The 21,161-nt window shown below is 42.6% G+C and overlaps 1 protein-coding gene across 1 annotated transcript; it reads right to left on the bottom strand.

The window, feature by feature from the left end:
- Positions 1-462: 462 nt before the first annotated feature.
- Rragc (Ras related GTP binding C) lies at positions 463-19,789 on the bottom strand. Its single transcript, XM_028790114.1, has 7 exons — positions 19,455-19,789; positions 17,599-17,802; positions 16,493-16,692; positions 13,321-13,435; positions 12,486-12,628; positions 6,707-6,855; positions 463-1,912 (listed from the first exon to the last, which is right to left on the bottom strand). Exons 1-7 carry the CDS (start codon positions 19,686-19,688, stop codon positions 1,761-1,763), a joined length of 1,197 nt encoding a protein of 398 aa, XP_028645947.1. The 5' UTR covers positions 19,689-19,789; the 3' UTR covers positions 463-1,760.
- Positions 19,790-21,161: the final 1,372 nt, after the last annotated feature.

Consider the following 21,161-nt stretch of genomic DNA (forward strand, 5'->3'; position numbering starts at 1 on the left):
TACATGGTTAGGGAGTAGGGGCAACCAGTGTATGTGTGGAAGTCAGAAGACAACTTGCAGGGTCTGTTCTTGCCTTTCACCATTCAGATCCTAGGGATTAAACTTAGGTCCCCAGGCTTGGTGACAAGCTCTTTCACCAACTGAGTCAGCTCACTTACCATGCTCTCCTCCTGTTCCACCTCAGCCTCCTTATTCTTCTGCCTGGATACAATGTACAAGTCATGCCAGGCTGTGGATGCTCCCCACCACCAGTAAGGTCTGTTAACATAAAACCGCAAATCCAAACATGTTCTCACCTGAGCCCCCACCTCCTACTCCATAGCAGAAATGGGCCATGAAAATGATCTCAACACAAATGCAGACATGCTAAGCAGAAGGAATGGTGACTGCACACAGCAGCAAAAGATGGAGGAATAGTGAGAGAACCACAACCACTCTACACATCACACAACAAACACTGGCTTTGGAGTAAATACATTTATTGAAACCCATTTTACATATAGTTCAATGAAATAATCTATAAATATAAAAGCATTTTTCCTTTGGATATCACCATGGTCCTTGTAAATACTCAACAGTCAGTCATCTGCAGGAAGCACTCCAAGTCTCACCGATAGGTTACAGACCTGAGTACATTTCACTCACCAGCGGCACTGATGCACTCAGGGGGCCCAGTGGCTTTGGAATGTGACTACTGGGCAAGTGTAATACAGAAAATGTGAAAGCCTAAATCAATGGAAGGGGTATCAGCCATGAACAACAGAGAACAATTATGAATTCATATCTCAGGCAAAGGAAAATACCACAGCTGACACTTGGTGCCAGAAGACCGCAGAGTATTAAAGTAGCACTCGTTGTACCACCGCATGCTTCCTCCAACCCCCAGAGGACAGTCCACCAGAGCCTTAGGGTCATCTGTGGTCAAAAACAATTCTTAAAGAGCCTACACAGCATAGAATAAAAACCATGGCATCAAGATTAAAGAAAAGTGAGCAAAGTACTTCAGTGACATAATGAGTTTGTCCCTTCACTGTGGGGGGACTGTGGGGAAAGCGTTTCCGTCCTAAGTTCCCTTTGTTACACTGTGCATGATCATGATCAGGTGAGGAGAACACGTCCATCTGCTACCCGAACCACAGGTGTGGAAAATCACTTGTGTTTCAAAGTTTTTCAACACAGCCAGGGAACTGATGTGGCCCTTGCCGAGGCTGGCTTACCCTGATGCCGCACAGAAACTTCCTCTTTTCTTCAGAACAAATACAGAAACGTCCTTTACTTTGTCTTTTGAGTCAGCAAGCTAATGCACTTCCAAGGTCTTAGAGGTACAGTGAGATCTGAGCTCTGAAAGGCAGTGTTAAAACGTAAGCAAAGCAATTCTTTAGACACTACTCAAGTGAAGGCCTAGGGGAAGCATATAAAACTCAGTTTCCTACTGTTTTAGGCTGGAATTGACAGCAACATTCACTGGTAAAGAAAGATACCTGGTTATCATCTCCAGGTCCAAAATATTCCAACTATTTAAAGTAGGACTCAAAAGAGAAGAAAAGACACACTGAGTTCCGAGGTCTCTGTAATTCTTCTGCGATGTATTTAGATAGCTTCAGCTGCACACAGCCGGCTGAGGGGCTTTCATCAAAAGAGAAGCTCCATCATGATCTCCAGATTCCCATAGGCAGCAGCTCTCGTGTCCTGCTGCACATGGCATCTGACCCTGGAGTGAGGAGTAAGCCAGCACTGAGCCTCCACCATTGAGATTCAGACTAGATGGCATTCCGAGGTGTGCCATTGTGTGCCAAGGCTTTCAGGCTTGGAGCACTGGTCTGATGACTGCAGCTTCTGTGAGAAGTCACACCCACCTCAAACACCTCATGGATAGCTTTTCGGAAACAGTGGAAGTTGTAGTCTATCAAACCTACAAGAGAGAGAACCAGCCTGTTTAAATGTCAACTGTGAAGCTCCCCACTCTCTGAAATTCTCCACATTGCAATCATGGTAAAGCCAAGAATCCAGCAGCTAACACTGTTACCTCTAGGGCAAAGTGAACAGCGAGGACTGGCAATCTAACAAATCAAGTGTGAAGAGGAATGTGTTAATAAACCCTGATGTCAGGGTAGCATTCTTTCTGCTACCAATGGCCCTGCAGAGCAGCTACTGAGGTCTGCAGGAAGCAGACAGGCAGCACTGGTACAAACTCAGCAGGGCTCCAGCAGCCTCCACCCAACTGTGAGAGGGGAGAGTTACTCTCTGTTTTAGGGACTGAACATCCACTTGAGACTTTGGGTGAACAAAGGTTCCTCTTATGACAGGAAGGGTGGGTTGCCATTTTCCCCCTTCTTCTTTATATATGGAACCCCAATTCTGAATGAGCAACTGAGATTGAGCTTTAAAAATTCCATTTCCTAGCCTCCCCTGAGATGGATACAGCCACTTGGCTTAAAATTATGAAATGCCCAAGCTGGAAACAAGCTCTTCAATCCTAAGAACCATCATCTATACCTGCTGGCATAGCAAGACCGTCACCCTACCTGCACTTGACCACATCAGACATCAAAAGCAACGTGTGGCCTACCGAATCATTATGTGACCTCTCATTCAGTAAGGTATAGCAGACTAGATAAGTCACTGAAGACTTATTAACAGCATGAGAGCGGATGTAATGTGTCAAAAGCAGCAGCATCAGGTCCACATTTTCAAGCATATGCTAGCTGGGGCAGAAAGCCAAAATACAACAAATCAAAATAATCCGCCAACTAACTACAAATGTAATAGAAGTCTACAGAAGGGAGGGCTAAATGCAGGCAGGGCAAGCTGGCAATAGAAACTTCAGGGATGAGGCTGAACTTTAGGTATACTGCTAGACTTCAATAAATCCTTGCACTTTAGTACATGTGCACACATACACACAAAGTAAATGTACTGAAATTATAAAAACAAAAACAAGTTACCAAAAAAACCTGAATGTCCATGAATAAGTGCTTTGCTATAAAAGTATCTGCCTTAATTAGCAATTAAATATGCAAAAATGAGATACCATTTCACACCTACAGACTGAGACTATGAGAATCCAACAGTATCAAGCATTCTCAAAGAGACACAAGATGAGAACATTCTCACAATGCTATGAGTGAAGACTGTAGAGCCACCTGGAAGATTCTTGTATTAATGCATGTGTACAACCCATTCTCACATGCTCACCCTAGAGACAGATGAGACGTTCACAGGCAATGGCTTTGGTTTGGGATTTGCTGATGTGTGCTCATTTTTGAGGCAGTCTCTCTCATGCACCCCAGTCTGGCCTCAAACCCATTAGGTAGCCAAGGATGATCTTAAACTCCTGATCCTGCCTCCACCTCCCAAGGCTGGAATTACAGGTGTGTGTAGGTGTGTGCTATCATACCCAGTTTATGTGGTGCTAGGGACTGTGAACCCAGAGCCTCCTGCATGCTACACAGGAACTCTGACAATGGAGCCACATCTCCAGCCCACTTTGTCTTGTCTTGAGATGGTATCTTGGTTTGCAATCCTAGTGTGCTAGGCTAGTTTCATGTCAACTTGACACAAGGTAGGTTATCTGGAAAAAAGGAATCTTAACAAGAAAATGCCACCATAGGATTAGCCAAAAGGCAAGTGTATAGAGCACTTTCTTCATTGATGATTGATACAGGGAGGGCCCAGCCTTTGTGGGTGGTACCAATCCTGGGCAAGGTGGTCCTGGGTTCTATAAGAAAGCAGGCTGAACAAACCATGGAGAACAAGAACATAAACAGCACCTCTCTATGGCCTCTGCATCAGCTCCTGCTTCCAAGATCTTGTCCCTTTGAGTCCCTCCCCTGATGTCCCTCAATGATGGACTATAATTGGCACTGTAAGCTGAAACTCTTTTTTCTGCCGAAGTTGCTCATGATCATGGTGTTTGGTCATAGCAACAGACTCTGAAACACCTAGATGGCCTCAAACACTTTCAAGTGTTGGCACTAAAGACATGAGCCTTTATACACAGCTTATTCATTGGTATTTGTCACAAAATTAATTACACCTTTAAAAATATCTGAATGTCAGCAACAAAAACAAAGTTCAATATACAACCCATACACAGCAGTGGGAAAAATCTCAAAAATAACCCTGAACAAGAAGAAAAATACATGTTGCAAAAACTAACTTCAATTCAGTATCATTTGCACAACATTATTTATGGGTAGGTATGAAGCAAAGGAGTAAACTATGCATAGGAAAAATAAAACACATAACACAGAAAAAAGCATGTAAACCAAGAGAAATATACACACATCTGCAGTTGTATGTCATAGCAGCACTGTTGTTAACTCCATGCATCTGTGTATGTGGGTTTGTACACATGGTGAGGTGCCTATAGAGGCTAGGAGGTATCAGACCCAGGAGCTACAGTTACAGATGGCTGTGTGCCACCTCACATGACTGCTACAGTCATCTGGAAGAGCGGGAATCTTAACATCACTGATCTACCTCTCCAGACTCCACACTGATTCTTAAGGTCAAAAATAAATTACACGTATTTTATTTAATATGAAAATTTATGTGGGCCGGGCGGTGGTGGCACACGCCTTTAATCCCAGCACTTGGGAGGCAGAGGCAGGCGGATTTCTGAGTTCGAGAGTTCGAGGCCAGCCTGGTCTACAGAGTGAGTTCCAGGACAGCCAGGGCTATACAGAGAAACCCTGTCTCAAAAAAAAAAAAAAAAGTATGTGTATATGAAGCATTTCTTTTGAAGCTCAGGCAGAAGAATGGGATTTTTTTTATCTGTGCACATGTGTGCACATGTGAGTGTGTGAATGTGTGCACATGTGACTGTGTGAATGTGTGCAGAGAGAAGGTATATACTTGCCACATCATATGTGTGACCAGAGACAACTTTGCATGTGTATTCTCTTCTGCCTCAACTTCTACCTTGAGACAGGGCCTCTGGTTGTCTGCTGTGTACGCCAAGACATGGCACACAGTAGAGGTCTATGCATCAGTCCTAGTATTCTGCTGCAGGCTCTTGCAGTACCTAGGAGAGTCCTTAAAGGTAGAAATGGAAAGGAACCATAAGGAATAGTTTCTGGGAACAAATGATAAGAATTGATAAAAAAAAAAAAAAATTTCAATGTGAACAACAAAAAGAATGAAACCAGGAGAAAATGAAATCCCATCTATGGACCAATATACAAAGATATCTTAAAAACATCAATTACCGTAAGACATCAAGGTTTAAACACAAGAAAACCAGCATAACTTGTAACAGAAGCAGGGTAGGCAAGAGTCAGAGTGGAAAAGATTTTTAACCGTTTGGGGGGGTGGGAGGTATCATCATCAATCAATAGTACTTGCCCACAGTGGCCAGAACAGCAGTGAATACTGAAGTGAGGATGTCTCTCTCACTAAGGGCTCCAAATATGGTGGTAGAACATGAGCTCTAGAAAGAGTTGTAGGTGTAAGCTTCCAGTCACAAACTGATTAACCCAAGTCATGAACAAGGACTGAGGAGAGCCAGCTTAATGAATGAAAGCCCTTCCCGTGTAAGTGTAGTAACCTAAGGTCAGCCCCTGGGACCCACAGTAGGAGAGAGCAAATGTCCAAGCCATCAACTGGAGGAGCTGACATCACAAGTAAGAAGTAAGCAGAAAGTTTGACTCTAAAGAACATGGGATTTGGAAAAAGAAAACTAGCCAGAAGGAAACAGGAGTCAGAAAAATATTCAAGGTGAACCAGAGAAGAAAGCTGTGATCAAGGAAGGACTGACAGTCGCAGGCTCCAGAAGACCCTGTCTCAATACCAAACAACAACAACAGAACAGCTCTTTAGACTAGAGACATGGCTCAGTGGTTAAGAGTTGTGACTTCTCTTCCAGAGGACCATGATTTGATTTCCAGCCCACACATGGTAGCTCACAACCATCCACAACTCCAGTTCAGGGCATCTGACACCTTCTTCAGGCTTCTATGGGACCTACATAAAATAGTACACAGACACACATGCAAGCAAAGAACTCATAACACATAAAATAACAAAAATTAGAAAGAAAGAAAGAAAGAAAGAAAGAAAGAGAGAGAGAGAGAGAGAGAGAGAGAGAGAGAGAGAGAGAAAGAGGGAGGGAGGGAGGGAGGGAGGGAGAAAGAACTCTTTGAAGGCTAGAGAAATTGTTCAACAATTAAGGGTGTTTGCTGGCTGCTCTTGCAGAGGACCCAGGTTTGGTTCCCAGAACCCAGTGGCAGCTCATGAGCACCTCTCCTGTTCCAGGGATCCAATGCCTTCTTCTGACCTTCTCAGGCTCCTGCACCCATGTGGAGGTACACACACATATAAAATAAGTAAGTCTTTTTTTGTTGTTTTTGCTTTCCAATCAGCGTTTCTCTGTGTAGCCCTGGCTGTTCTCTGCAGACCAGGCTGGCCTCGAACTTACAGAGATCCACCTGCCTCTGCCTCCCACATGCTGGAATTAAAAGTATGAGCCACCACTGCCTAGCTTTTTTTTTCCTTTTTAATGATAACTCACAACACCCTAGAACTCCAGTTCGAGAAGATCCATGCCTTCTGCTGGCCTCCACTGGCACTGCAGTCATGTGGTACACAGACACTCAGTCGCACATGTGCACACATACCTGAGCACATGCTCACACACACAAAATAAAAAAGGAATAAAATGGAAACAATAATAAATACGAGCAGCTTTTAAAGAAAACTTCATTACCTTTTCGTTCAAAGCTCTCTTCCCTAAGAATGCAAACCAGTGCCAAAAATTTAGTGACTTCCTTTAAATAAAGGACAGTTGTATTATTCAGCTTGATAATGGCCATCGATTCTTTGTCATAAGCACTTCCACTTCCATCTTCCTTTAATCTATTTTAAAAGAAAGCACCATTTATTACAAGTTTCTCAACTTGGCATTTTGTACAGGAGCACACCTTTCCACCCTGATCCCCAAACATCTTCTGAGAAGGAATAATACTGCCTGAAATATACTGGGACAGTCATCATTTAGGGTAAGACTCACAAAGAACACAATCCAGGAGCTTCTGTTAACAGTAAAGCTCTGCATGTCTACTACTGTAACCAACCACTGAGAGACAAAGGTAACAATGATGTAGCTCTGAACCACAGACACTGCCAACGTCATGCTGGCCAGGCCACTCACCTGCCCAGACTGTGCTCTGAGGGCCGACTCTCCCCACTTCCCTCGAGCTACATGACCAGTCTCAGCCAGCTACTGCGGGGTATATTCTACATGCCAAACTAACTACACTTTTCTCAGATACCTTTTGTTCTTTCCTTATAAATAAATGAATGAATGGAATAAAGAAAATTCATAAAAATCTATCCAAGATCAATCCCAGCCAGAGAAAGATAGGAACTATGATAAAAATCAGCAACTTTTAAAGAGTTTGAGTACTGACAAGGTAGCTTGTCAGGTAAAGGAGTTGACTCCCCAAGTTGAGACATAGCAATGACTCTCACAAGTTGTTCTCTAACTTCTGCATGTGGTACCATAGCATGCCAAGGACTGCACCTGCTAGGAATTAAGAGTTGCCAAAACTGCCTCTTTAGTAGAGATGTTTGGGGGCTGAGAAGATGGACCACTGGCTAAAAAGCATTTACTGCTCCTCTAGAGGATCCACACTTGGTTCCCTGCACACATTAAGACAGCTCAGAACTCTGTCATCCCAATTTCATAAATCTGCTATGCTCTCGACCTCCGAGGGCTTACATATACACAGTGCACATAAACTCATGCAGGCACACAGACACATATTCATAACACACAAAATAAATCTTAAAGAAGTATTTGCCTTCCAAATCAAGGTGAAAGACACAAGCACTCAAGAGTCTGAGGGATGGGAATGGACAGCCTGGCCTAAAGTGAGACTGTCTTAAAGACAGAGAAAAAGTATTTTTAAAAAAACTGCTTAAAGAAAAAAGTACACTTGGGAGGCAGAGGCAGGTGGATTTCTGATTTCGAGGCTAGCCTGGTCTACAGAGTGAGTTCCAGGACAGACAGGACTACACAGAGAAACCCTGTCTCGAAAAACAAACAAACAAAAAAAAAAAAAGAAAGAAAGAAAGAAAGAAAAAAGTAAAGGAAACATACTAAGAAGGAAATGCTACAATAGGCATCTGGTAAAAAACAGTGTTCCCTCCTGCTTTGTCTTTACCATCTCATGTATGATTTTCATGACAGAGAGCTTATTTTTTAAACAGCCCTAAATCTTACAGCTTACCTTTTCATATATTAATTTGATCATTACAACAAGCCAGAGAATTGTTACTATTAACCTGTTTAACTACTTAACTTTGGGGGATATGAAGGCAAGAGAGTAAAACATAGTAATCTATATACGAATAAGAGAATTATGCCAATTTTTTTTTAAAGATTTATTTATTTATTTATTTATTTTATGTGAAGAGAGCATTGGATCCAATTACAGATGGTTGTGAGCCACCATGTGGTTGCTGGGAATTGAACTCATGACCTACTGGAAGAGCAGCTAGTGCTCTTAACCCCTGAGCCATCTCTCCAGCCCCTAAAGGAAAGGTGTTTTGTTTTTCTTTTTTTTTCTTTTTTTCGAGACAGGGTTTCTCTGTGTGGCTCTGGCTGTCCTGGAACTCACTCGGTAAACCAGGCTGGCCTCGAACTCAGAAATCCGCCTGCCTCTGAATTATGCCAATTTTAAAGGCATAAAACTCTAACTTATAAAAAGTAAAAAGATGTCTGGCAAGATGTGGACTCAAACCCTCAAACTAGGGTTTTAACTCAATCCCAAGCAGTTTTCAATATCATAGCAGTAGGGAAGAGTAAACCATATGCTTTAAGAGTATAAAAGAAAACAGCTTCCTCCTGATGGAAGAAGAGGAAATGCAAGTGCTCTGAGCTGTCTGTCAGCTGATAGCCAGAGGTCAAGGAGATCCTATTCTATGCCACACAGGAAGTGAGAGCAGGCACCAGCTGACAAGTAACACAGATGTATATGAACTTCTACGGCTGGACCCACAGCCAGCAGCTGTAAACAGCTGCAGTTTCTAGTGTTGAGCTACATGATCTCAAGTCATATACTAACATGAGACATGAGAATACCATGTCATGCAAGCTTGATGAGCAGAGTTCAACCCCCAGAACCTACATAAAAGTAAAAGCAAGAAGTGAAAAAAATTTGTCCTTTGGCCTCCATATGTATACATGGTACTCACAGCCCCTGTACACTCATACACTCGTACACACACGCACACACACGCACACACTCACTCCCTCCATTCTTCTCCCTCTCTTATACACATACACACACAAAACACACATTTTTAATTAAAAAAAAACGTTAAAGGCACATTCTTGGCTAGGGACACAGCTCTGTTAAACACTTGCTTTTAGCAAATGCAAGACTATAAGGGGCAGAAAGAACAAGAGAGACATCTCGATAGCTATTCATGCATGGAGATAAGACAGATTTTGATGGTTAATAAAGTTAAGAAATAAAATATACTAATGACTGTAAAAATTGGACTCGGGTTTTTTGTTTGTTTTGTTTTGGGTCAAAACTCTTTATGCAAGATTTTAAGGTGCTTGAATTGGGGGTGTAGCTGGCTCCATCCCAGGACCATATATAAAACTGAGTGTGGTGAGATATCCGTAATCATATATCAAATTTAAGGCTAACCTGGACTACTTGAGACCCTCATTAAAAAAAAAAAAAAAAAACAAACAAACTCCAAAGCAAGTATCTTTATCTAACTTTTATCTAACCTTTAGTCAAAATAAAGCCAAGCAAAAGCAAGAAGGTCATAGCCAAGAGGAAACAGTCAGAAGCAACATGCCCTAAATGGATTCAGGTGAAAGGGAAGGGAACCTGGTTACTGCTGAAATTCTCAAAGAAAACCTTGTAGCAGATACCCTCAGATAAAGCACATACCAAACACCAACCAGATACACTAGTCCTATGACGGGGCAATATCCTGCACATTCCCTCATCCCCACTTTCATGCTGATGTGGGATTCATGGAACACAGCAACTTCAAACCTTCCCTCATATTTATCTGTATTGACTTAGCCTACAAATGAAAGATCTACAATAAACAAACTGATACTAGTTTTGTTTTTTTTTTAAAGGTACAAAAACCAAGTGACAGAGCCAGAGAGAGGTCTCAGCTTATAAACCACTGGCTGCAAAGCCTGACATCACAGCTGCAGGATGCACTTGCAAAGATGGAGATAGGAGGCTCAGCACAGCAGGGCCAGTGAGCCTGGAGTCCAGACAAGAAACAAGTGAGACTGTCTCAACAAGGCAGAGGTGAGAACACAGTCCTGAAAGTTGTCTGATCTTCACATGAGCACCATGGAGGATAAACACACAAAATAAATGACAGTTTGAAAAATGTGAAACTGGCTTATAAACTTTTAATTAGCTTTTTCCTTTCTTTAAAGCAATGTGTTCTATTGACCTACTTTTAAGAACAGAAAACCCAAGAGTTTATTGAGGAACAGATCATCTCATTTTTCTACAGGAGATAGTACAACAAAGTACAGAAGTAATCACTGAGAGCAAACAGAAATAGACAAGACAAAGTAAGGTAAGGTATTCTACTCACAGGGAGCTGAAGGAGGGCACTGACAGAGCAGGCACACAGACAGAGGGGGCGGGGGCGGTAGGAAGCACACAGGCTAAAAGCACCCTGGGTATTCTGGTCTTGATACATGGAAGGATGAGGACTAGGCAAGAGGTTACAGAAAGTGTTACTGGCCACAGAGTTTTCATTCTTCCTCTGGTCTAGTCTACAAAATCTTTTGGGTTTTGGTATTTTATAAATTTCTACATAGTTTAAGGAATGTTCATATGGTAAGATCCTATATTTGAGAGACTTACTGCAGAAACTCATGTATTTGTCAAATATTTTATGTGTAATCTTTCTAATAACTAAAATTCTGATTGTTTGAGACAGGGTCTCATTATAACAGGGTCTCATTAATGATGTAACTCTGGCTGTCCTGGAACTCTGACTACCTTTGCCTCTCAATAATTTGGATTATCCATCATACCCCAATTAAAAATTCTGATTTTTTTTTTTTTAATTACACTGCAAGATCAAGAATCCCTCATTTGGGCTGAAGAGATAGCTCAATGGTTAAGAGCACTGGCTGCTCTTCCAGAGGAGGTGGGTTTAATTCCTAGTACCCACATAGCAGTTCATACCTGCCTGAAAACCCCAGATCAAGAGATATGACACCTGAGCTCACACAGACATTCACAGAGAGAAAATACCAAAGAACATAAAATAAAAATAAATCATCACTATTTTTAAAAAAAGCAACAACAACAACAACAACAAAAAGAATCCCCCATTCTACCAGCTGTGGGGCACACACCTTTAGTCCTAGCACTCAGAAGGTAGAGGTAGGAGAATCTCTATTAGTCAAGGCCAGCCAGGTCTTCATAGAGAGCCAGCCAAGACTACATAATAAAACCCAAATAAATAAAAAAACAAAAAGTCCCTCATTCCATGAAAATGCCTCATTCAATTAGGCAGTAGCATTTACTCAGACATTTTTAGTGTGCCTTACTTATTGTTGTTTGATTAGACTGGGCATGATTTCTGACCCTCCTACTACGTGCTGAGATTCTATAGATGAGCAACCTCACCTGGCTGTTCAGACCATCTTGGAAACAGTTTGAGACATGGTATCATTTTGTAGCCTGGATAGCCTGGAACTCACTATGTAGATTAGGCTGGCCTTAAGCTCAGAGATCTGTGCCTTTGCCTCCACACTGGTCCCCAGATCATTTTAAATAAATTAATCTAGTTAGGTTCTTTTGTTTAAACCTTGCCAAGTCCCATGAGACAGAAGATAATATAAACTCTTCCAAGTACAGAAAGAAAGACTTTCCAAGTGTTCTCTGCTATCCTGTCTGAAGGTCCAGCTCACAGAGATAATCATGTTCTAAGGTGACACACATGATCTAAACAGTCCCACTTCGGGCTGGTAACAAGGCTGAGAGAATAAGGGCACTTGTTACCAAGCCTGACCTGAGTAATGGTCCAGACCCACACAGTGGAAGAATTGACTCCCAAAAGCTGTCCTCTGACCACAGAGGTGGAATGGCATGCACACCCACACACTTGTACTCACATGCACAGCAGTACACAAACGTAATTTCAAAAATAAGAAAAGATTTTCAGCCGGGTGGAGGTGGCGCACACCTTTAATCCCAGCACTTGGGAGGCAGAGGCAGAGGCAGGCGGATTTCTGAGTTCGAAAGTTCAAGGCTAGCCTGGTCTACAGAGTGAGTTCCAGGACAGGGCTACACAGAGAAACCCTGTCTTGAAAAACCAAAAAAAAAAAAAAAAAGAGAGAGAGAAAGAAAAACCAAAAACAAAAAAAAAAAAAAAAAGATTCTCATTTCATTCAGTAAAAGCCAGAGGTAAGAATTAGAATTAGGTAAGTTTTCCACCTGTCTAGGATCTTGCAGAAATATATAAGCACTTACCCATATATACAAGACACATCAATTACAACATCAATCATGTCACAGCAAAGTTCGTAAGACTGCATATCCACAGGGGAGCTGTCTGTTGCAATGTAGATTTTGCTGACAACATCAAAGAGAAAAGCTTTTTCAATACCTGAATTCTTGGGAAAAACAAAATTGGGTAAGTGTTTCTTTTAGGAATCACAATTTACAATTTTTCAAAGACCTTAAATTACTGAAAAACAATCTTAATTTTGGAAGTAATTTTCCTATGGTTTGTTTTTATTTTTTTATAGTTCTGGGATACTGAATGCAGGGTTCAATAAATACTTTACCACTGAACTTGACCCCCAACTCTTCGTATCACTTTTAAGTATGCAATTAGACCCCCAAAATAAAAAATGCTTCGTTGGGGGACTTTAGATAGGGCCTTACTAGGTAGTCTTAGGATGAGGATGACTTAATTTGCAATCCTTCTGTCTCTTCTTCTTATGTGATAGAATTACATGTGTGTACCACCACTTTGCAAGATTTATTATTACTTGTGTGTGTGTGTGTGTGTGTGTGTGTGTGTGTGTGTGTTGATAAAAACTGGTTCTAAGGCCTTTCATATGCTAAGCAGTACTCTACCCAACCTTCATGAAGATGCTTATAATTAAGGAAGTTTGGGGAACTTTACCTAAAACACACACACACAATCAGAATACAACATCTCAAGCTACACTTTATGCTCTTTATCTTTCATGTTGAATCACTGATCTTTAGTTGAAGTCTTCCTTTTGGGAGAATTAAATACAAACACATTTAACAACAGCAGAATTAGAAATTAAATCAAAGTAAATAATTTACTTACTGATATAAAGATATTTAATAGGTTTTCCAAAGTGGGCAGTTGTGGAATGAGTTTCTGTACCACCTTACTGAAGGCTTCAAATATTGAATGGTCATAGATGCTAGTCAAATAAAAACTGAAAAAAATACAACACAGGATGGTTATTCATAAAAGAAGTTCAGTAACTACTCTCATTATCTCTTAAATTTCAAAGTTCTTAACATTCAGATGTATCCTGTCTACTACCCACATCATTTCTGATTGTAAGACCATTGCCCAGTCCGGTTGTGCATTTGCTATATTATATAAGAGGGCAACTGAGGGAGCATCCAGGAAGGCTCTTCAAGAGAGAAACACAAAGGGTAACATAGGCAAACTACCCTTTAAAGCTTACTTCCCAAGCACAAAACTGAGAAAAAAAAGTCAAGATCAAAATTCAAGGTAGACACATGGTCATTTGTTTTATTTTGGGTTTCTTTTTAGACACAGTAGTATGGAGCCCAGCCTGGCCTCAAACTCACTATAGAGTGGAGGATGACCCTGAATTTCTAATCCTCAAGTTTCCACTCCCCTGAGTAAAGCTAGGATTACAGGATTTTGTCACCACACTCAGCAGAGTAATATGGAATTTATGAAATGTTATTCACATTCTACTAAAATGCCACCCCAAAAAGTCCTTTCCTGCCAGTCACAGTGGTGTAAACATTTAATTCCAGCACCTAGAAAGAGGCAGGTGAATCCTGTGAGTTTGAGGCCAGCCTGGTCTACATAGGAGAGCTCCAGGGCTATATAGTGAGGCTCTGTTCCTTCCTGATCATCTATGTAAACAGTAAATGTGTACCTGCTACCCTTCTGCCATTTTGTTCTTCACAGTATTGGTAAGTACTTAAAATTCCACCACACATTTCTTATGAGCTGTGTCCTCCTCAATTGTAAGCCCCAGGAGGAAAACAGCTTTGTCATCTCCCTCACAACTGCAAGCCCACTGCCTTCAACTGTGTTCATGAGAGTTTACTGAGTAAAAAGTTTAGTCACATACTACACCCGACACCCAACACCCTAACCCCTTGACCTCTTCTGAATAAATAACTATGCAGGTGAGTAGGATTAGGCAATTAGCCTGAGGATGAAGACATATAAAGAGCAGGAGTTGATCTCTAAATGGATTACAGTGAAATCAAATGTAGATTTAACAAAACACACATTTTAGAAAGGGGATCCTTAAATACTGTGGACAATTCTATATGCTTTTTTCATTGAGGACATTTTTCTCATCATTTAGTTGTATCCATGATATATTTTATGTACAAATTACCACATCAGAAATTAGAAACTGTGTTTATACTTTACAGGTGATTTTAAGAAAATTTCAAGGAAGTGAATTAAGAACCTAATCAAGTAGGAGCTCTATTCTAGAGGTGAGGGTATCATGGCAGGTAAGGCTACATGACTCCTGACACTAGCAAGGAAGGGACATTTCAGTGTTTCCTTTAGGCAAAAACTTCAGCAAGGTTAGGGTCTTCAGGACTGGAGATGAATGGGGACAGACAGAACCCCCAAGGCGCAGAGCATGTTCCTAAGCCGAGTTCCTGCACCTCACCATGCTGGTACTAAAGAGAGGTTGGGATGTGCTGGGGGTAGCTCAAGGGTAGAATGCTTGCAGAGACTAAAAGGTCCTGGTTCAATCCTCAATGAACATACGTAGTAAAAGCTTGATGCAAACCTCTACTGAGGGTAGCAAGCTTAGTTTAGGGCCTTTCTGAGTATAGGGAAACCATGAAATGTCCTGAAGTGCTCAACAAACAGGGAATTAGAAAATCATAATGGGCCGGGCGGTGGTGGCGCATGCCTTTAATCCCAGCACTTGGGAGGCAGAGGCAGGCGGATTTCTGAGTTCGAGGCCAGCCTGGTCTACAAAGTGAGTTCCAGAACAGCCAGGGCTACACAGAGAAACCCTGTCTCAAAAAACCAAACCAAAAAAAAAAAAAAAAAAAGAAAAAGAAAATCATAATGGTTCCTCACCAGTACAAGGAAGCATGTTTAAAAACTGTGGCAAAAAATATTAACAGATCCTTAAGATTGAGGGATTTTATGGGATGGTACTTTTACTTTCTCTTATAAACATTTATTTACTTCTGTTTTTTAAGACAGGATCTTACTAAGTAGCCTTGGTTAGGTAACTTCAAATTTACAACTACCCTCCTGACTGCCTCCTGAGTGCTAGTATTACTAAAGTACCACATACCATGTACAACTCTTATAATGATTCAACTTTCTCAAGTTTTTTTTAAAACATGAACTATTCGTGTTTTAAAATTTTAATCCAAGAGGATCAATGAGATTTCCCATACAATGTTTTCTAGAAACTATCTGAAAAATTCTACAGCCCGGGAAACCTTAGGGATCGGACAACTGACTTTAAGTATAAAAGGAAGTTTTTGTAACAGACCAAGGGTAAGGAAATTACATGCACATCTCTTCTCTGCTTCCCCTTTGAGCTGTTTTTATGATCAAATGACATCCTCTTAGTACTTATAAAAACTCATTTCTTCCTATTATCACAAAAGATATACAATAACATTCCTCATATACTTTTAGAATACAAATACACAAAACACATAACTATCAATCCAAATCAGTATGTGTTCTTTAAGGTAAGTTAATATTTAACTGTAAACCAGCAGTCCTTCAAACTCAACAGCAACGCTATGTAAATGCAGAAGGCAAATCTAACTTCAGAGTTTCTAAGAAGTATAAACTCTTAAAAGCTAAGATATATTAGAGTTAGTCCAGAGTTTAAAGTATACACCTTTAAGACCTATACTCAACTTTCACAAAAAAAAAAAAAAAAAAAAAAAGGCAGATTTCTTACACAAAGCCAATAGGGGTTAAAAAGTGAAGAAACCCAGAGAGGAAAAGTCTGAAAGCAGACTCATACCATGAAGAAACAGTCCCTTGAGAGGAGTGTGCAAGAACGCCAATGGAAACACTTCACATGACTTCAATCATCAAGAAAATGAAAAAGGGGAAAAGTAACTCTCAGTAATACAAGGCTTACAAAACAGCTTAGCTGTCAACAAAGAAGAGATCAAAACTCTGAAAGAACTTAGAAAAGCATGGCATCAGAGATCTGGGTGTGTGAGGACAGATGGAATACACTTAGGGCTCTCATATCAAACACTCATGTTGTTACCTAAGATGGAGCTTTTCCAGCCCAGCATCTGCAAGGTCATCATTGGCCCTTTGATGAATGTCCCTCTGTGTTTCTATTTTGTGATCATCAGACAGACCATCAACTTTGTGAATAAAAACCTCAAAATTCATGTCTGGGTTAACTTTGTAGGCCTTAGAAACAGTGATGTGAAGTCGAGTTAGAGCCTCCATGTAGTCATCCTGAAAGTCAGAACAAGATGTTTTTAACAAGAAATCTTATAAAACACAAGTAACAAGTTAAGAAAGCTTCAAACCACCTCTTTCCCCAACCACAGAAAATAGTTATTTTAATTATTCATAAATATTCAGATATACTGACATATAACTAGTAAATAGTTCTTCAGTCTCTTAACACAGAAAATCAAAGACCAATGCCTGAATTTTAAATTTTACTATTAAGGAAAAAAAGCCAAAATGCACATTCCTTCCTAAAAGAACTGTTAAAGTAATCCCAGCTCTGCTATTTATCAGGTGTGTGGCTCGAAGCAAGTTGCTTAAAGCTTGATCTTGAGTCAAGTATCTGTAAATGGGAATAACTACCCACACAATACTCTGGAGAGCAAATCAGACTGTGTACGGGAAAGCACTCACTACCAAGTTGGCACCATTCAGAGAGCTTTCCTAATGCTTCGGCTTACAAAGGTAAGCTAGAGGCTGGGACAGAGGCCATCCATCTGACTACCTACCACACAGTGGGGCCTCACTGTCTTTCTAGATTACATTCAACAAACAAATCAGGAAAGGTATAATGGACTCATTTCTCATGTCCTTCCTGATATTGTGGCCATCGGTGGGATACCTCAACGGGTAGGGTGACCATTATAATAGTTAATAAAGTACAGCAATATCTACCATTAATCAATAAAACTAGAAAGCCGATGGTAAGTGTCCATTAACTGGGACACAAGAAGTGTAAATGGCCTCTCCTAAACATCTGAGAGTCTGGAATCAGGTGCAGACAGTAGAAGGAGATCTACTGGAAAGAGTAGCTTCAAGCACATGACAAAAGAGACAGACAGACAAATTTCCTCTGTTTCTCCATCTTTTTGCCACCAGAGAGGAGTACACACTACGGTGCCTAACTACCTGTGCATCGATGACATATATCAGTGCTCCTGTGCCCCTGAAGATCATTTCGTAGTCAAAGGTTGGGTCGAAGAAGTCCATCTGCCCAGGAAAATCCCAAATCTGGAAGTTCACAAAGGAGCTGTTGGAAATGTCGTCTTTATAAATCTTGTTGGTACTTTCCAAAAAGAGAGTCTCATTGGGTGACATCTTATGAAACACCACCTGTGAGGAGAAACAGAGACAACTTCGAGACTATTTAACTACACAAGTTGTATTAGAAATCCCATGGCACCAACATTACAATTGCGATCAAAGATTTAAACTTGTCAAGACCTGCTTTGAGATCATGAAACTATTCTAGGTAATGTTTGAGACTTTGTGTTCATTCAAAGATAACACAAATGCCTACCTCAGGCTCTTAGGAACAATAAGGAAAAGACTATAGAGTGAATCCTGAGTAAGTAAAACTGTCCAGAGTGAGAAGTAGGGAGGCCTGTGGGAGGAGGGAAGAGGCAGCTCCTTGAGACAAGAACTGGTAAAGACAATAAATTGCCAATCATCACAGCAGGAGCCAGAGGTGTAAATCACTGCCTGGCTATCATGCATAACACCCTGGCTTCCAGCACCTGCACCAAGTAAAGCCAACCTGATAGCTCACACCTGAAATCTCAGCACTTAAGGAGGTAGACTCAGGATCAGAAGTCAGCCTTAGCGACAAATTGAGTTCTAGGCCAGCCTGGGATACAGGAAACAAAACAAAACAAAAACAAAAACAACAGCTGGGCTGGACATGTAGCTTTTAAGGCTTGCTTGATACAATCCTAACATACAGCAAACTTGTCTCTCAGTGTTAACTTGGAAGAGAGAAAAAGCCCTCACAAGTTTGCTTACCTAGCCTAAGCACTCCCCGCAAAAGTCTAACTTTGACACAGACATGAGAAAACAAAACAGTAGACCAGCAAGTGCAGGAGGTGGGGGGGGGGCAGCACTGTTGCCTTTTAAAAACACCACCTCTACAAAATACCAGATATTTCTTTTTGGATAGACCTTTGCTTCAGAGTGAAAATGGGGAAAGCCTGATTGTCTGTGACCCTAGTTTTACTAGAAGTTTGCTCTGTTTGTAATGTGGATGGCTGACTGAAAGAAGTTAATCCTGACTCTATTTCCCTATTCACTCAAAATAAAAAGCCCTAGGCATTCTATTCGTTCAAGACAGACCCAAGTGAAAACAAATACACTGATGTCTGTCTGCCTGTAAAACAATCTCCAAAGATAGTTGTGACAGGGGACTGTCACCAGTAACTGCAAACACAGGGCTACAAGTTCTAAATAAAGTAGATGCAGTGATAGGACACCTCCCCCCCAAAAAAATAAATGTTACAGAAGTCTCCAACAGACTGACAACAAAATACTGAGATACCCAGTGTCTTTGCCACAACACTTTCTAGCGCCGCTAAGTTCCGGAGCTTGGGAGGGGATCCCTGAAAACTCCAGTCACTCAAGAGAGATGCGGCGGGACAGCACGCTCACCAAGTTCTCCACGTGAGAACCGGGGACGACGGGTCGGTTTCGTCAACGCCACAAGGGCAGCTACCAGAAGGGAGGAGTTCTAGGGCGGTGACCGGCACCTGCCTCCTCCCTCCAGCCAGCGTCGCCTCCTTGCTCCGCTCGGCCCTCGGCCGAGGAAGTCGAACGTGGAGGCCCAGGTCGGGGACCATGGGCGAACTGCGCCCAGGCTCCGCGCTCACAGGTGTGGACAGTGCCCCGGGACGCAGCGCCAGGCCGCCACCCTCTCGGGCCTCCGGGGCAGCCGCCACCTGAGCACCGAGGGCCGAGCAAGACCAAGGGCAGCAGGCCCGGTACGGGGTGCTCACCTTCTGAATGGAGGACTTGCCGCTGCGCCGTAGCCCCATAAGCAGGATCCTTGGCTTGGAGCTGTCAGCGCCGCCCGGGCCGCAGCCGCCGCCAGCCCCCGCGCCTCCGCCGCCACCCGCCGCCGCCTCCTCTTCCTCCTCCTCCACGCCGTAGCCGAAGTCCTTGGGGAACGAGTCAGCTGCACCGTAACTGCCGGCCAGGGGCGTCTCCTCCGCCCCGTACTGCAGGGACATGGTGCTGGACCACCGCTGCCCGCGCCCTGACAGGCCAGGCCAGGTTAGGCCGCCGCCTCCTTAGGCCGCCTCCGTTGCCGCCGCCCCCGGCAGCAGCCGCCGAAGGGCCCGCCCCCGAACCCAGCTCCGATTGGACTGCCACCAAGCTTCGGCTTCTTATTGGCTGGGCTGGCTGCCACTCCGGGGCAGCAGGGTAAGTGGTACGTATCACGTGCCCGGAATCACCTGACTAGCAGTGGCTGAAGTTGGGGGGGGGGGGAGGAGTCACGAGGAGAACGGCCCGGCCGCGCCTCTCGTCGGACTCCGGGCCTTCGCCCTGGGGACAGCCCGCACGCACCTCGGCCTTCCAAGCGCGCGCTGGGCTGCTCCCCGCTCCCCGCCTCCTTTCGGGCTCCGAGAGCGCCTCAGGGAAGATGCTTCTAGGCGTCTGGGTAAGAATTCATTGTGCCCCCAACCCCCACCTCCTCTGGTTGCAGCTGTCCTGCTGGTATTTAGTGATGCTTGCCAGGTCCTGGGTACTAGGAAAGCACTGGAAACTAAGATTGAATTGCCCCTCCCTGCCCTCAAGTTGCTTGAAGGTTAACTGAGATTCGACCTCTGTGTAAGTTGACTCAGTACAGATTTTATGTGAAAAGGCCATGAGGACAGATGAATTGCTCTGGAATTGGGTGAGGAAGTCCACAGGAGGTCGTGTGTGAGCCGGTCCAGACCTATATATATGTGCGAAAGGCACTTAGTTATGAGTCTCCGTGATAACTTGCCCATGTAGCCGGATAAGGAAAATAGATACAAACATGCTAAAACATCTTATTCTGCAAGCAGATCGCTGATAGGATACTGCTGTCCTTATAGTCCATGGACTCCATCTTCTTCGCTCCCACCTAGACAAGGTACTCCTCCAGTATCCCATCCAGCAACTGAGTACTTGACTTCTTGTGATTAGAGACTAGAGAAATTAGGAATGATGAAGGCAAATGCTTACTGCCAAAGTATGCTTCAAAAAGCTGTAAGAGAATTTTCACATCTCAGACTCCAGAAGTGGAAATTTGACAGCCCTTAAAGTACAGCCCTGTACACTTAAAAGGAGTTGGGGTAGGGGTTCTGGTTTTACAAGGTAACTATGTTGTTTGAAGGGCTCAGGATGAAATTGGGGTCTTTTGCGAATGCTAGGCAAATTCTACATGTAACCTCATCAGATAAGTTGATTTGATTGTAGAAAGAAGAGGAAGCTCTAGTAGATCTGGCATTTTAGTTCTACCTGATCCTCAAAGTTAAAGGCAGGTCAACACAACCTCACCCAAAAAATACCAACTCCATGGTGCCTAATAGATAGGCAGAATGCACTTAAATGTACATGTCTCTCAGTATCAATGGGAGACTGCTTTCAGGACACCTTTAATCCCATTAACCGACTGGAAGACAGTCAAATTCCTAATATACGCTGTTTGCATGTGAACCTCTGCACACTCCATG

The sequence above is a fragment of the Grammomys surdaster genome, unplaced genomic scaffold (genome assembly GCF_004785775.1).
Source record: "Grammomys surdaster isolate TR1022 unplaced genomic scaffold, NIH_TR_1.0 125863, whole genome shotgun sequence".
NCBI lineage: Eukaryota > Metazoa > Chordata > Mammalia > Rodentia > Muridae > Grammomys > Grammomys surdaster.